Below are 16630 nucleotides of genomic sequence, written 5' to 3' on the forward strand. Positions count from 1 at the left end.
CCTCTAAAGCTCCTTGACAATCACATTGCCACCCCCAATAATACCAAAGAGAAAAAATAGAGAATGTTTACTGAGGGCTTACTTTGTGAGCATTGGCCGGTGTAAACTCTCTGTGGTCAGCACCCAAATCGTCTCCCGCCCTCCACTCCAGGTCCCCACTCGCCCTCCTGCCCCCCAATTCTTCACAAGTCAGCTGGAGAGATTGTTCATTTTTAAAGGTAAATCAAATCAAATCATGTCACCCTTCAGCGGCTTCCATCGTGTCTCGAATCAAATCCAATTCCTTAGCGACCTTATATCCTCTGTGGTTGGGTTTGCAACGCCCAGAGTAGCTCTGGCGCGGTCCCCTGTAGGAGACCCGGCCTTACCGAGAAAAGAGCGCCCTCCCAAGGGGTAGGGGCGGGCCTTCTCGAGCAGGGGTGGAGCCTAAGATCAAGGGTGAGGAGAGGCGGAGGGGGAGGTTTTTCTGCGGAGGGCGAGAGAGGGGAGCGGGGCAGAAGCAGGGCCGCGGACCCCGCACGCTCCTGCGGTCCCCGCGGAGCTCTTGCCGCCGAGGTGAGTGTCTTCCCCCAGCCTGAGGGGCGGGCACTGCTGGCGCGTCGGTCCTCGACTCCTAGCTGGGGATTGTTCCCACGGGACGCTTCCTGGAGGAGTGGAGGTGGCGGCCTTGGGGAGCGTTGGGAAAAGGCTGGTGAAGTGGTCCGGAGGCCTGCCCCAGTCCTCCCTCAACCCCGCCTTCTCTCCCCTCCCCCAGGCCTCGGCGGGCGCCAGCCGAGAGCTAGCGGCGTCTTCGGGGCCAGCGGGCCAGCGGCCGGCAGCGCGGCGAGAAAGCGGTCGACAGACTGTGGGGATGCGAGGTACCGGCATTATCCTGGGCCAAATGGCCCTAGAGAGGGAATAGAGGCTGGGCCATCGGCGTTTCTCTCACCGGGTGGCGGAGGGCGGCCTCAGATCTGGGGGAAGGTGAGGGACTGGCAGGCAGGCTCCGCGGCTAACTACTAGGCGTTGTATATGTATGTTTTGGTATCTACATGGTACCCACACACACGCTTATTTCGGCAAATTGCTTTTTAAAAAACTTAATATGCCTTGTAGATCATACGATATCAGGGAATCTAAATCTATCTCATTTATTAAAAGCTACACTGTATGATTGTACTACAGTTTATTTAACCATTTCACGATTGATGTACATTGTAATAGCTTGTTTCCCTTTTCCGGGCGGGGGGGGAGGGGGGATTACAAGCAACGTTATAATGAATGGGTTTGTGTATATGTATGTTTCTTGCACATGTATGAGTATGTAGGAGAAATTCTTAGACGAGAAATGGCTGGGTCAAAGTGTGTATGTATTTTGAATTTTCATAGATTTGTCCAAATTGCCTTCTCAAAAACCTATACTAATTTACACTCTCGGATGATGTGCGAAAGTGCCTATTTTCCACTATCGTGCCAGCACGAATTATTACCATTCTTTGTAATTTTTGTAAATTTAAAGGGCAAAAAAATGGTATGTCATTGTTTTCATTTGTATTTCCCTGATTACTAGTGAAATTGAGCCTATTTTTATTTGTCCGGTTTCAGAAGTAAATAGACAAATATCAAGTCTTCCTATCTATAAGCAAAAGGCATTTCGAAAATTTAACACTTAAAAAAATTCACAATAGTAAGAAAAATGAATAAAAATATCTAGAAGTAAACTACAAAAGTTTATCCAAAAAAACCCCCCCAAAACCCATTCTCAGTAGCAAGAAAAATGAATAAAAATATCTAGAAGTAAACTACAAAAGAACGTTTGCATACATGGAGAAGAAGGGTACCATGCTTCTGGATAAGAAGGCTCAATTTTGTATTGATGCTCATTTTTCCTATGTTGATTTATACAATTGATGCAATTGCAATAAATTACTAAGTTTTGGGAACTAAATATAATCCTAAAGTTCATCTGGAAAAAAAAAGATAGCTAAGAATAACCGGGAATATATTTTAAAAGATTAGTAAGGTGGGGGTATTTGTACTACCAGCTATTAAAATGTACAGTAAAGGAACAATATTTAATTAAAATGGACAGAACAATGCATTAGAATAGAAAAGCCCACAAATCGAACTAGATTGGATCTCAAGATTTATTGGAGAAACACTGATGACTAGACGTGGAAAAACTGCCATATTAAAAGCTTCAAGCTCACAACCCTCCCACCCTAACACCCCCCCCCCCACACACACCCCGTGGAAGCTTGAATTTTCCTGACTCCTTTGTTTGGACAAAACCACTTTATTGGATCTTTTGGCTATACCAAGTAAAGCCACAGGAGTTAAAATCAGTGGCTTTGAAGCAAGAAATAACAATATGAGCCTTTAGTTAGATTAAGATGGATTCAGGTTAGCCTGCAGTGCGGCGAGGGAAAGATGTTATCGCTCTTTAATATTTTTTCCGATCAAATGGGCAAAAAATGTTATGTCATTGTTTGCATTTGCATGCTTATTGTGAGACTGAACGTCTTTTATGTGTTCGTCCAGGATAGCATGTGATTCCTGTAGGCAGGTAACAATGGGAGACCCATTGCTCCTCTCCCGGGATGGAGTTTGGCTAATTGGCACAGCTCTGCCCGGAAGCGTGAGAATAAACAGGTTGACTTTTTAAAATTTCCTCAAGCACTGGGCTTTAGACACCTTAAGATCGGGGGCGGAGGCAGTTTTCAGGACATGGCCGAGATTTGGCGCTGAGCAGTGTCATCGCGAGGTTTGGCAGCCAGCTCCGCAGTGGGTCGGAAACCTCGTGGTAGGCCAGATCCCTGCAGGACGGGAGGTTCCTTCCTTCCCCTGAAAAAACTCCCAGTCATTTTCATGAAGGACCGCCTCTCTCCTTTTTAGGAGATGTGCCCCAGGTCTCGCGAGATCTCCTGTTTCCTAAAGGCGAGGTGCGGGCGGCATCCTGCGGTGAATTCGTGGGTCTCGTAGAAGGGAAAACGTAATATCGCGATATTTCTCAAGGCGCATGCGAGAGCTGGCGGCGGCAGATTGGCTCCGCCCCTCGGGGCTTTGAGAGATTGTGCGTCATTTGCTTTTCGCTTCGAGCAGGGGAGATCGGAGCTGCAGCGCCTTCGGCTTTGGTAGGAGGAGGGGTCTGGGAAGGGCTGGGCTCTGGCTTTTCCCGTCCAGTGGAGGTTCTCGCGGGATCGCGCGGAGGTGGCCGTGGTTAGGGTACGGACTGCTGCAGCCGCGGAGGCGGCGGCAACGTCTTCAGCTAGTGCTGTTCTTAGCCGGTGAGTTCTCGCGGGAGTGGGTAACGTCCTCGTGGGATTCGTTGGCGGTGGCGGAGGTAGCTGGGGGTGGGGGGGCAGTGACTAGGGTCGGTTCTCCTGCTGTTAAGATGGCGGCGGAAGCTGATGTCTGTCCGGCCGGGACCCGGGACTGAGCTGTTGGCAGTACGCGTTTGTGACGCCTCTCAGGTACCCGATGTTAAGGAGGTGACAATTGCTTAAATGCTGAGGGGCCAAATAACTGAAACTGAGGCCAAGACGACCACCCCGTCTCTAGTGGGTTGAGGCGACACCATTCTCGGGCCATAGCCGCGTGTGGGCCCGCCTTTGCCCCACCAATCGGTCAACGCTTCCGTTGTCGCCGCGTCAGTGGGCGGGTTGGGAAGGGTGGTGGGCATGAGACCTGGAGTTCGTTTGGGAGTGGGGTTTGGGAGGTTGCATCGGGCTGTGAGGGAGAGGGGAGCAGCCTATGACGATCGATTCCCTCCCCACTACCTTTTTGCGGGCCTGCCTCGTTCTCCACCCCATGCGGTGATCTAAATCAACCCCCTGTTTTTTCTTGCATAGAGTTGGACTACACTTACTCAACTTCCACGGCCTTTGAACTAAGGTTTAGGGATAAAGCTTTTGTGCCGCTGACGTACTCGTTTCCTTTCTCCCTTAATTTTATTTCCCCATTGAATCTTACTGATCTACATGGATATTTGAGGCTTATATTTAAAGGGGAGGGGAGTCAAAGCTTGGCACTGTCACTTCCCCAGCCCTACTAAGGAAGAGCTTAGCTCTAGTCTCCTAGCACGTCCATTCTCCCCGTCCATTGGACTCCCTTGACGCAGGCTTTGAATAGAGCCTTTCCTGTTCCCTGCATTTACACCATCTTTGTGGATGGAGCAATAGTAGCCTTTCATTTCCTCAGGTCTTCATGCTGATCAGACCCTGATCAGAGCTCAGGGCACTGATTTGTTTAACTCTGCGTGCTGCTTGATCACTCTTAAGCAGAGCCATGAATGCGTTGGCGCTTGGATGACTGCCGTCTTCGTAGCCTCTTCATTCTCGGGGCCGTAAGCTTTCCCTTCTTTATCCCCCCCCCCCGAAAACTTTTAAAAGACTGTAAACGAGAACTCTACAGTAAACCAACTTTTGTCCTGCTCTGTATCTTGACACCTCCACCTACCCCCAAAGCTGAGAAACCACCCATTTTCTCTGCCTTTGCTCTGAGTTCCTGTGGCCTGTTGGACTGTGGACATCTGTCTTTGCTAACCATCTCTTAGCATTCTTCTCATTTATTAATTCTCCTGTTCCCCACCCACCATGCTCTTCTTTCCAGGAGCTGACTCCCCTAGAGAGAAGGTGCATCCTTCTGTCAGACTTTATTACATTTCTCCTCCATGTGCTAGAAAATAAATAGCTTTGATAGATTATTTCCTGGCCCTCATTCCTTGCCTGTTTACTCCCTGCCACCCCATTCCCCTTTACGTGGTTACTATAGGCAACTAATTCCCTGTCATTTGTTTCTTTTTTTAGATTACATTCGGCATTGTTTTGTCTTAGCCCCCAGTGTTGCCTAGATTGAGGAGACACCAACATCCCCCAGTCCAGGGAGGCATCCTGGTATGATGGAAATATTGTGTGCTTTGGGTTCACCTCGAGCATTGTAACTTTGTGAAAATTTCATATTCTCGGTCTTTTCATCTGTGTATTGGGAATAATAGTGCGAATAGTTGCTGTTAGGACTAGACTAATTATAATGTGCCTAGCTTGTAGGCACACAATGAACTGTTAATACCTCTTGACAAATTGGCAGATGCACCTGTGTCATATGGTGGTTTTATGACCTGGGAAAGAATTAAGAGATTTTTGTTGTTTCAACTATAATTTTTTTGTTTTAGTTTTGGGCCAGTCCAGTCATTTTTGTATTTTTTCCTTTATAGGCCAAAGTCTTTTGATTCAGTGATTCATGATATTTGACTGTGACTCCCACTCTGTTAAACTTCCACTAGTTCTCCTAATTTTACTAGGAATTCAGTGAAAATCACTGTACTGGAATGACCACTATCCATAATGTTCCTGTGAAGAAACATGCCCAGGTGGTCTACCATTTGGAAGGGATTCCTTATCCCTTGCCTACTATCTTCTTCCACTCCTTCAAAGGCAGACTCATTCACTCTACTAAAATAATGAAATTTGGTGGCATACTTTGTGAAGTAATAAAGGGAACTTCTGACTATATAGTGTTATAGATGTTCATACTGCTTTTCCCCTATCTCATTTCTTCAGAATGAGGTCCTTCAGATCACAGTGGGGATCTGTTATTTGGCCTTACTTGAGCAGAATAATTACTATCTGAGAGAATTTAGACAATATTGTTTAGAATACAAAGTGAATTACTGTCAGATCTTTAATATATTACCTCCTATTGTATTTTTGCCATTTTACATTTTGTGACATTCTTACTAAGTAGAAGTGACTATTAAACTTGGAGGTAGTTTCCCTTATTGTTACTGTTTTGATTAGAGCAACATTAAAGTGCTTTTTTGTAATTACTTTGGATTGTAGGGTTTGAAATAGGAACATGACAGTGAAAAATTTACTAGGATTAAAAATTCACCATGGATAACCTTCTGGTATGAGCTATAGGTGAACATTAGTTTTGAGCTTTAGGATTTGCTTTATTTGAAATGCTTTAGAGGTAATAGAAATTTTCCCCTTCTTCATTAGAAGGCAAGAGATCACTGTGTTTTGAGATTTTTCCTTAGTGTTCTGTATAATGGGTCAAGCTGTGATCAAAATTAACAAAGCCTCAGTGTGACTGTCATTCAGAACTAGAATAAGTCTGGGAATGATGATCTAGGTATGACCTAAAAGAGAGGAAGGAGTGGCAATACCAGTTAAAAACTTGGTCAAGGTTCAGTGGCAAAGTTCCACCCGAGTTTCCAAGATTTTTATTGTTTATCCTCCAGTATGACTAAAACATGTATGAAGGAGAAAAATAATTTTTGTGTGTGCATTTTTCCTATGGATAACAACTTTACTATTGCCTTAGTATCATTTTATAGTGCGATTATAAGATTGTAGACAATCACCATGTGATTCCACTTTGGTTAAAAACTGAGCTTTTTCAGGGGTGTTTAAATGTCATACTATGAGGATTAATGTAGCTCTTGGTTCTGAATTCTGGTTACATGCTTAAGAAATGATTGTGTTTGAGGTTGATACAATAGTTAACTCCCTGAAACCCTAATGAATGTGTGTAAATAGTGTGTTTCCCCCACTTTTTTTTTTTTTAGGTCCTGCTATAGTCTGACCTCTGAGTTACCGCTCCAGAGGAACCAGCAGACCAGTGTAGTCAGGAAGGCTCAGAAAGCATTTGGAGCAGTGTTGGAATTCCCACCAGGATGAGTATAATTGGCAGTGATTTTAGGTTAGTTTTGGTAGATCTTTGTGGATCGTATTTGTGTTTTACTTCTTGGAATGGAGATGGTGGGGTTGTCTCCATTCTGTTACTGAACTGGTGTGGTCTTGGTTACTGCTTGCGTTTAAATTGGAGCTCATTACTAAATTAAACCGTTCAAATGAATTCTGTCTGTACTTGGTTAAGTTACTCTAAACATCCTTTAAAAAATAAAATTGCAAGATACTATGTCTAACCACTTGTTTTTTAAGTTATGAAAACTTTTAGACATGTAAGTTGGATAGTATGTGATACCTCTATGTATACCAGCTTTAACAGTTACCAACTTAGAGCCATAATGTTTCATTTATGAGTCTACCCACTACCTGCCTTTCCTCCTCCCCCTTTTTTTGAAATAAACCTTTGCTGTCATATTTCTACTTGCAAAATATTTGTATCTAAAGGATAAGGGTTCTTTAAACATAAACCCAAAACCATTATCACAAAAAATTAAGTGATTTTTAAAAAAAATATATCAAATATGAACTTGTGTTTAAATTTTATGATGTGTTTGAATCAGGATCCAATCAGTAAAGTTTATCAGAAAGGAGGGTTGCTAGATCTCTCAAATCTGTTTTAATCTGCAGGTTCTTTAGCTTCTGTTTTTTTTTCCCCTCCTTATTTGTTGAAATTGTCCTACAGAGTTTCCCTCACATTTGGTGATTACATCCCAGTAGGGGTACGCTAATCCTTTCTTCCTAAGTTAAAGACCTTGGAAGACCTCCATTGTAATGGAACAATGGCAGTAATCTCCTGTGTCCCTTGTTTCCCTGTTGGAGTTGATCGTGCTGGCCTAGGAACTATCCTAAAATAGTCATGGATTCCTGTTTCAGTCGCAGAGTCTGATTTAATTGATACCTGAGTCCACTTCCATGTCTTGGCCCCAGTTACTGCTCCACACGAGAAGTAGGCCTCCTGGTAGAAGCTAATGTTTCCTAGATAATGACCTGATTATGCCTTTGGGGTTTTTCATCATGGTTTCAATTTCCTTAGGTGGTTTAGTTATTTTAATACTATCTTATAATGTTGCTTTTTTATTATGATGTTGGTATCTCAGCTGTTCTGACCTATAACTTCTAAGCAATTAGTACTTAGTGGTGAGTTCTTCTGGCTATAATAAAGTTTCTGAAATTGCAATACTGAACAGTTTTTGAGACCTTCCATTTATATCCTGATTTCACTTAGTATCTACACTCATAGTTATCCTGTTGTTTTTAATTTTATTTTTCTGGGGGAAATGATGTTTCTCCAACATAAAGGCCTTTAAACTGTTCATTACTTTGCTCCTTTGGTCATTTTGGGGTCTACTGTATGTTCCTTCCATCATCAAAATCTTAGAAGTTTGATTTAAGCACAAATGGAGGTAAACCATGGCCAATTGTACCCACTTTTAAATGAGAGTGATTCCAAGTTGAAGGGGCATACAGAGTAGAGGTTATGAATGAAAGTTTTTGAGGAATTTACATGAAATGTGACTGAATCACCAGTGCTATTGATCGTAGCTTTTCAGTTCTTTGTTCTTTAATGGAGGAGTCAGATCTCTAATTAAAAATTGACTAAGTATTAAGTGATTTCTTGGAAATTCCGTTTGCTCAACAAAACATTGAACATATTGAGTATTACAGTGATTGTATGTTTGCCCTTGTTCTGAGTTTTCTGTAGTTAGGAAGTTTGAACGAGGTCACTTAATTGAATCCTGAGTTTCTGAGACTAGGATAACTGTAGATTTTGGGAACAGCTTTGTGTACATTTCAGTGTTTGAATTATTTTCATTATTTGAATTACTTCTGCAATACTTAACAGCTACAAATTTACAATGGAAATGCTGTTGGGTGTTGTTGTTTTTCCCTTTTATTTTGTGTTTTCAACCATGGTTCCAAAGTATTGAAATGCCAAACTTGGTTACTTCAAAAATATTTTCTCTTGGTGTTTTTGCTGTATTATTCTCTGACTCGTTTCCTCAAAGACTGGTTACCAGATGTTTATATGTTAATGTTAGGGGTAATTCAGCTCCAGAGATTCTTTTAGAAGCCCTCTCATTTGATGTGTCATAGGAGTAGAGTTGCTAAAACTTGATGTACTTGTTGACCAGCTTGGTCTTCTGCTTATAGGATTACTTTCTGATAGTGAAGTGATTTTCTATTGAGTAAAACAACTGGGGGTTTTCTTTGGGTTGTTAATCTGAGCATTTTTCAACTTTCATTTCCCTTAAAAAGCTTTTAATAACTTGACTTTAAAAGTTACAGTGGTTACATGGATTGATACCAGAATGGGATTTTATAGAAAGTTGGAATTTGCTTTAGCTTCTTATGAATGTATCATTAAGCAGAGATGGGTATTGTAGATCAATTCAAATCTAGATTGTTAATTGGACTAAATGAATGTGAAAATTCAAAATGTGATTGTTATTAGCTTAGATGTTGAAGGAAAGTGGGATTTTTCCTTTTCAGTAATAAAATTTTAAGTAGTGACTAAAGGAACTTGGAGAAGGGAAATGCACATTTTCTAGAATGAACTTTTAGTATCATTATTTGATTTTAAAGATTGGTAAGTATGACTATGATGCCATCAATTTATGTACCACCTTTACCACAACCGAGTTTGTAAGTGCTTATAATTAGAAACCAGAGAGCATTGTTCTGGAAATTTGGGGATTGTTTTGTTTTGGAACAATTTTGGAAGATTGCTTTAGTGATGGCAGTATTTTCTGCTATTATTTTCTTATTTGCCTGTCTTTATAGTAGGGCATATTTCTCCTGGTCTTTGCTGTTCCACTCATTTCCATTACTAATGCTTGATTATTATATTCTGTGATTGAGTTCTTAAAATATAAAAAAAAGACCTTTTAGCACAGTGATTAAGAACATGAACTCTGGAGCCATACTCTCTGGATTCAAGTTCTGACTTCATGTCTTACCAGCTATGTCGTCTTATGCAAATTATTTAGCCTCTGTGTCACAGTTCTTAATCTTTAAAATGGCAATGATAGTGTTACTTACCTCAGGATTTTAGAGAAGTTTAGCAGAGTTAGTACATAGTACATGTAAAGTGCTTAGAAAAATGGTCTGAAACTTTAAGGAACATCAAAATCATCTAGAGGGCTTGCTAAAAACAAACATTGGTGGGTTCCACCCCCAGAATTTCTGATTCTGTAGGTCTGGAAGGGACTCGACTATTTGCCTTTCCAGCAAGTTCCCAAGGGATGCTAATTTGGATAGTCAGGGAAACACAAGTAGAACAGTGCTTGGCACGGAGTATTAACTTTTTTTCTGGACTATTTTCTTAGTCTGAGAGTAAAACACTTCATTCTTCAGTGCTGTTTAGAATTGCCTTCAGCGAGAAGCAGTTTTGAAATACTCTGTAGTGGTTCTCAAAACATAGTCCCAGTTATAGCAGCAGCATCATCTAAGAACTTGTCAGAAATGCAGATTCTCAGGCCTTTCCGGAGTCTATCTTGAAATCATGTCTTGGTTGACTGAACTGTGTTAGACTTAAAAAAAAAAAAAAAACAACCTTGAGATGTAGTTCACATACCATATAGTTTACCCATTTAAAATATACAGTGGTTTTTAGTATATTGTTTTCAGTTGTACAACAACCCTTGCCACATGAATTTTAGAATGTTTTCATCTGCCTAAAGGAAACCCAGTACCCATTGGTAGTCATTCCCTTTCACTCACCTACTCACCCCAGTGGTACTTGGTAACCACCAGTCCACTTTATCACTATAGATTAGCCTAGTTTGGACATTTCATACAAATGGAGTTATACCATATATATGCAACTTCAATGTGATAAAAATGTTTTCCTTTTATTGTGAAAAATAGAACACAGATATGGAAAACCTCCCACAAAAAACCCCCAGGTTTATTAGTTAATAAATTATTTCAAGGCAAGTACTTGTAACTACCACCCAAGTCAAGAAGTAGAACCTTTCCTGTTCCTCTAGAAGTCCATCCAGGTACCCATCCCAGTACCCAACCCTCCCTCCCCAGTAGTGAGGACACATAGGGAGTGTCCTCCCTGCTTCTGGAGAGTATATAAAATTTCGACTTTATAATAATAACCTCTGCATTTTGTTAAGGTTTTTGTCATCTAAGTGTGCATTCCTGGACACTATAATTTACTTTGTCCACTTTTTTAAAACTTTAAATATCTACAGCTTCCCTTTCTTCCTTGCCTTCTTGTATCTGTTGAAGACTTCATGTCATTTTCCCTGTGGAGTTTCCCACAAACTATATTTTGCTGATTGCATACTCGGTACAATTCAACGTGTTCCTCTGTCCTCTGTATTTCCTGTAAATTGACAGTTGGATCCAGAGATTTTATAAATTCAGATTGATCCTCTTTGGCAAGAATATTGGTGATGGTGGTGTATTCATTCACAACATTCATCACGTTGTAAAGATGTCTTGGATTGGTAGGGGGAAGAGGGGTTAGGTGGTGTTGGGGGGATGTATTAACAGTCATTGCTGCCCAAAGCTTAGAGTTGCAAAATGTTGTCATCTTGTTTTGCTATAACAACGAATAATTTTATAAGGTCACTCAGTGGTATAGTTTATATATGATGGGCTGGATAGATGCTTGATTTAAAAAACACTTTTTTTTTTGAGCACTGCTCTCAAGATAATGAATTGGTTTCCTAGCATTCTCAAAAGATAAGGGTCTGGGGGAAAGAGAGAAACTTGATGAATTTCAATTCATTGCAGTTTTAACTCTATGTGAAGATTAGTAGTTCTACTTTTGGCTGAATTGGAATCTTTTTTTTGAATCGGAATCTCTTAAAGTGACTTCTGATTCTTCTTGACCTGACAGTAGTAGTCTGTGATAACCTCTTTTTTATCTGATGTGTCAAAATGTTTTAGCCTCATTCTTGTATCTTTCTGCCCCAGTCCCTGAATTAGCTAATGAGATTAAAATAAGGTGAAGTCAAAAGAAGTCTCCTTGTTGCCATAGGTAATTTTGAGCTTTCTACCCAGTGCCACTTTCCTTTTTCTACCTAGCCTCTGCAGGCTGCCTCTTTATTCTCCCCTACCTTCTTATTTGAATATAGGTGGAAAAGTTTGAAAGGCCTTGCTAATAGTAAAAAGATAATAGAAGACAATTGTAGACTGTCTCACATACCAGTAGTCTCAAAGACTGGAACTGGCAATTCTGGTTTTGGGACCTTGTTATTTACTTGTTCTGTCACTTTGGGAAAGTTAACTAATCAGTTGACCTCATCTAGTAAAAATACCTTATTCATAGTTACTGGGATTGAGTGAGAAAATGTAAGGTGGTCAGTGAATGATAATTTTACATACTGTTTCACTTAGCCCCTCCAATAATGGGCAGTCGCAGTAGTGAAGTGATGGCCAGATAGCAAAACCTGTCTGTGTCCTTCAGGTCTGTGTTGGGATCATCAGTGGTCATTTGTAGGCTAAGACTTGGGTCAGTGATAAGTGAACGTTTTACTAGTGTCATTTTTCACTTTGCCAAGCTTTAGGAATCAGATTCAGTACCCTCTGAAGGGTCTGTGGTGATATTCATTATATATATTAGTTAGCTTGATCTCCCTCCATCTACACAGTTCCCTATTCAAGTTTGTTTTGTTCAAGGTTCTGCTGTAACCTTAGTAACCTATAATGAGTATTCCCTAATGGTCGTCAATATCACTACTGTTAACATACTTGAGTAGCACCAGATATAGTAGATTAGAAAGAGGCAAAGATTATCCCTTTTAACATTTTATCTAAAGTATAGTGCTTGACATGTATGTATTCAGTAAATGTAAATTATTGTTTTTTACATTACTGTTACATCTTTCTGTTCTTTCACATTTTATCTCTTTTCATTCAGTTCAACACACATTACTGTGTGTCCCTAAGATTAAAGTGTGGACTTCAGGGCATAAAATTGAGAGATAAGGTCTCATGAATGAGAGTTGGTCTTTGCCCTAAGAAACTCCCAGTCCAGTTAAGGATTGTGAGATTTTGTTTGTAAAGTTCCTTAGCTTTCTCCTTTGTGTTATCATTTCTTCCTCTGCTTTGTCCAATCATGTTATAACCTCTGTTGTTTCTCAAAGCTCTTCTTAGTGCTATATCCGTCCTCACTTTGAGACTGCTAATATGAGAAGGCCTAAATTGTCTTCTACAAATACAGATATAATACCAATAATACCAAGAAAAACCTTTAAATTAAGATTGACTTTCAGATTGGCACATGCTGTTGACACTATACCAGTTCATAGTCTTTGGATGAACCTACACCTGATCTCTAACCTCTGACCTGTTGGTTTAACTTGTTTCCACATTCTCCCTTCCCCCTTCCCCCTCTACCCATCATTCAAGATATTTGCTACATAAAGATAGAGGCTCCTCTACCCATTTAGTCATCTATGGAGTATGTAAAGAGATAGCTGCACTGCATATAAATTAGGATTTGAATGACCCTAGAGTTACAGCTAAAATTTCATTCTCATCTGTAAAATGACAATCAAAAAGCCTACTTAATTTTTTTATTAATTTTTAAAAATATTTTACATCATTGTTCATTTTTAAACAATGTTTGCTTCTCCCCACCCCCGCAGGTGTAGTCCCCATAGAATTCCCTTCACCAATGCACCCATGCACCTCAGGCCCCTGTGCTCCTCCCTCCCTTCCTGCCTTCGATCCCTCTCCCTCCTCCTCCCCTGCAGTATGTCTTTGATTTATAATTATCTGTTTTTGCTTTGTTGTGTTTTGTACTGTTAATTATTTTTTACACTGATGTCTTATTTGGTTCCCCTGTATTCCTGCTGTAAGTGAAACGATCTGATATTGTTCTTTTTCCTTCTGGCTTATTTCACTGAGCATAATTCCTTCTAGCTCTGTCCGTGTTGCTGAGAATGGCATGAGTTGATCTTTTTTGATGGCGGAATAATATTCCATTGTATAGCACATCTTCCTGATCCAGTCATCTATTTTTGGGCATTTAAAAAGCCTGCTTTAAAGGTTGCTTTGAGCATTAAAGTGAGATGATGTATCCTACAAAGATAAGGCCATTATAATTTATGTAAAATAAAGAATAACTTTGTTATTTGGGACAAATTACTTTACCACTGAACTAGTTTACTCATCCTTTGGGGGAACACAAAGATAAGCAACTAGAATGGATCGCAGCATGATCTACTAGGAGAGGGAGACTTGTAAATCACACTCAAAGGACTCAGTACAATAATATGAGTGAACAGAATGTGCTAGAGTTTATAGAAGCTCATCTCAGAATGTTAGAGACAGCATTTTACTAGGGTTAAACAAGATACACAAAAAGTACATCGTGGGGCCTGGCCTCCCTAGTGGCGCAAGGGGTTAAGACGCAGCCTGTGAAGCTGTCTGCAGCCTCTGCAGTGCGAGTTCGATCCCCGGCCAGGGAGCAACCCACATGGCACAGCAGACCTCTCCTGACTTGCCCTCTGCTCCCCTGGGCAGTGTACTTTGGTTGATCTGCCTATTCTATTCCCTGCTCTGTCTCTGGTGAATCCTCTCACACCCCACACCTCTGGCCTGTACCCCAGCTCTTGTATGCATAAAATAAAAATAAATCTTAAAAAAAGGGGGCCTCCCTAGTGGCGCAGGGGGTTAAGACGCAACCTATGAAGCTAGCTGCAGCCACCACAGCATGAGTTCGATCCCCGGCCAGGGAGCAACCCACATGGCGCAGCAGACCTCTCCTGACTCGCCCGCTGCTCCCCTCAGCAGTGTATTTCAGTCAGTCTGCCTGTTCTGTTCACCACTCTGTCTCTGGTCAATCTTCTCACCTCCTCGCACCTCTGGCCTGTACCCCCATTCTTGTATGCATAAATAAATAAATCTTTAAAAAAAAAAGTACACCGTGAACTCAATGCTATACAAATGAAAGTTACGTTTTTACCAGTTGTCTCAAACACTAGTTCCTCACAAGGCTTGTTCTTTAGATGTGTTTATTTCTTTGTGTTAGATTTTATGACCTCCTTAAGGGTGTTAAGTACTCTTATAGTAGAGTACCCTGACAGTAATACTTTCCTCTAAAAGGAATTTTTTTCACCTGCCACTTGTTAGTATCTATTACTGAATTAATTTAGGAAAATTTAGAAATGTGTTCTCATTTTTGGGGCACTCAGGTCATTTGCAGTACTTTAGACTTTAATGTTTGCATTTCTGTTTTTGAGAAATTTGAAATAAACAGAAGTATAGAAAATAATACAAGAGAAATCCTTTACTGCCCCCTTCCAAGTTGATCATTTTTAGCATTTATTTTTTGCATCATCTTTTAAGGGGGGAGGTAATATAGATAAAGGGAAAAGACTTTTTAATAAAACCTTCACCCAGCATTCCCTCCCCCTTGCAATGGTTGCCATGAATTTCTTGAACCTTTCATATGGTGAGAATGGTATATATTTGCTCATGTAAATAGAAATAAAAAAACTGATGTCTACACAACAATGTTATTAATCTGTGTAACATTATATACTATTTAAGTAGTATTAACATTCATACTACTTTAGAGTTTGTAAAGTGTTAATAAGAATGCTTTGGGAGTGGGACTTTAGTCACTTGCTCATTTTCTAATTTATGTTTCAAAACACTTTTTGCTGATTATTTTAAAATAATCTTCATGATTACATAAGGCTTATTGTTGAGAAACAGTAATCTGAAATCCTACCATTCAGAGATACTTATTAACATGTTGGTTCACAGCTTATTCTTCAAGGTGTTTCTTTGTGCTTATATAGCATAAACAATTTAGAAAAAAGATGTTTTACACTTAGCTGACTTTAACCCAGCAACTTCCAACTTTAACAAAATTTCAAACATAATGCTGAAAGGATTTCACAATAAGCATCCGTATATCCCCAGATTGTTAAAAGTTTACCGAATTTTATTTTTATGTATATGTTTTTAATTTCTCTGAAGCATTTAAAGAATGGCAATCTTTAATGTATTGTCATGTATTTCTTAATAAGGACTTACAAAACCACAATGCTATTATAACATCTAGGTAATTTGTTCTTTTTCTTAATATTATCTATTACCCAGTCCATTCAAATTTCCTCATTTGTCCCCAAATTGTCTTTTTTAAAAAAGCTGTTTGTCCAAACCAGTATAGAAATGGTATTTTAAATTTGCTATTCCCACTTAATATATTGACTTCTATTTCTTGTTATAATGTTACCTTCTATAATTTTTTGATGATTACATTGTGTTCTGTTGTTAGCAGTATTTATAATTAACCAAAGCCCTATGTTTACACATTTACATCTTAGTTTTTCATGAATTTGAACACTGCTGCCTAGCATACAGTAGGCATTTGGGAAATAAATATTGATAAAGGAACAAAACATAGCAAAGAAATTAAAGAAATCTGTGTGACAGTAAAGAAATTTGTAGAACTGGAATGAAAAATGTAATGCTTGTGATATGTATTACCAAATTATCTTTTGGAAAGACTCTCCTACATTATTCATACGGTACATTTAGTTGGTTTGTATGTCCGGCAGCATCTTGAAGACATTAGTGTTAGAGAAGAGCATAGATCTTGTTAGATTCAGTATCATTGCTGTAGATGGCATTCTCCTTACTATTTACTCCTTACTGCTGCCAAATTTTGGCTAGGCTAGCTTGACTTTTGCGCCTAGAGTACCTTATAGTTTGTTGACCCAATCCGGGGGGGTCCAGATCCCTGCTCCTCAAATTTCCTTAAATGTCTTGGCAAGAACAGCCTTAATAGAAGTGTAGTCTGGAGAGAGTTGCAGTCATCACCTGAAGACAACCTTTTATGGAGAACATTTTAGATTTTTGCTTTTTAGAAGTAAAGGCAGACTTTCTTCATGGGTGAATTCAAAACTCTTTTCTCTAGCAAAACAGATTATAAGTGGTCTAAAACAGTGGTCTTCTCCATGTCCAACAGAAGAACTTGG

At 40.0% G+C, this 16630-nt stretch overlaps 1 protein-coding gene across 19 annotated transcripts in view; it reads left to right on the plus strand.

The window, feature by feature from the left end:
• Nucleotides 1–772: 772 nt before the first annotated feature.
• HUWE1 (HECT, UBA and WWE domain containing E3 ubiquitin protein ligase 1) overlaps nt 773–16630 on the plus strand; it is a 161224-nt gene continuing 145366 nt past the window's right edge. For 5 of the 19 annotated variants that reach the window (XM_054695707.1, XM_054695720.1, XM_037512358.2 and 2 more), the window contains exon 1: nt 3338–3452. In XM_054695707.1, the coding sequence (XP_054551682.1) occupies nt 3390–3452 (63 nt within the window). In that variant the 5' untranslated portion in view covers nt 3338–3389. The other 14 variants (XM_037512357.2, XM_054695715.1, XM_054695709.1 and 11 more) reach the window with 13 other exon arrangements.

Source organism: Talpa occidentalis, unplaced genomic scaffold, assembly GCF_014898055.3.
Source record: "Talpa occidentalis isolate TD23 unplaced genomic scaffold, MPIMG_talOcc4v2.1 talOcc4.15, whole genome shotgun sequence".
Classification (NCBI taxonomy): Eukaryota; Metazoa; Chordata; class Mammalia; order Eulipotyphla; family Talpidae; genus Talpa; species Talpa occidentalis.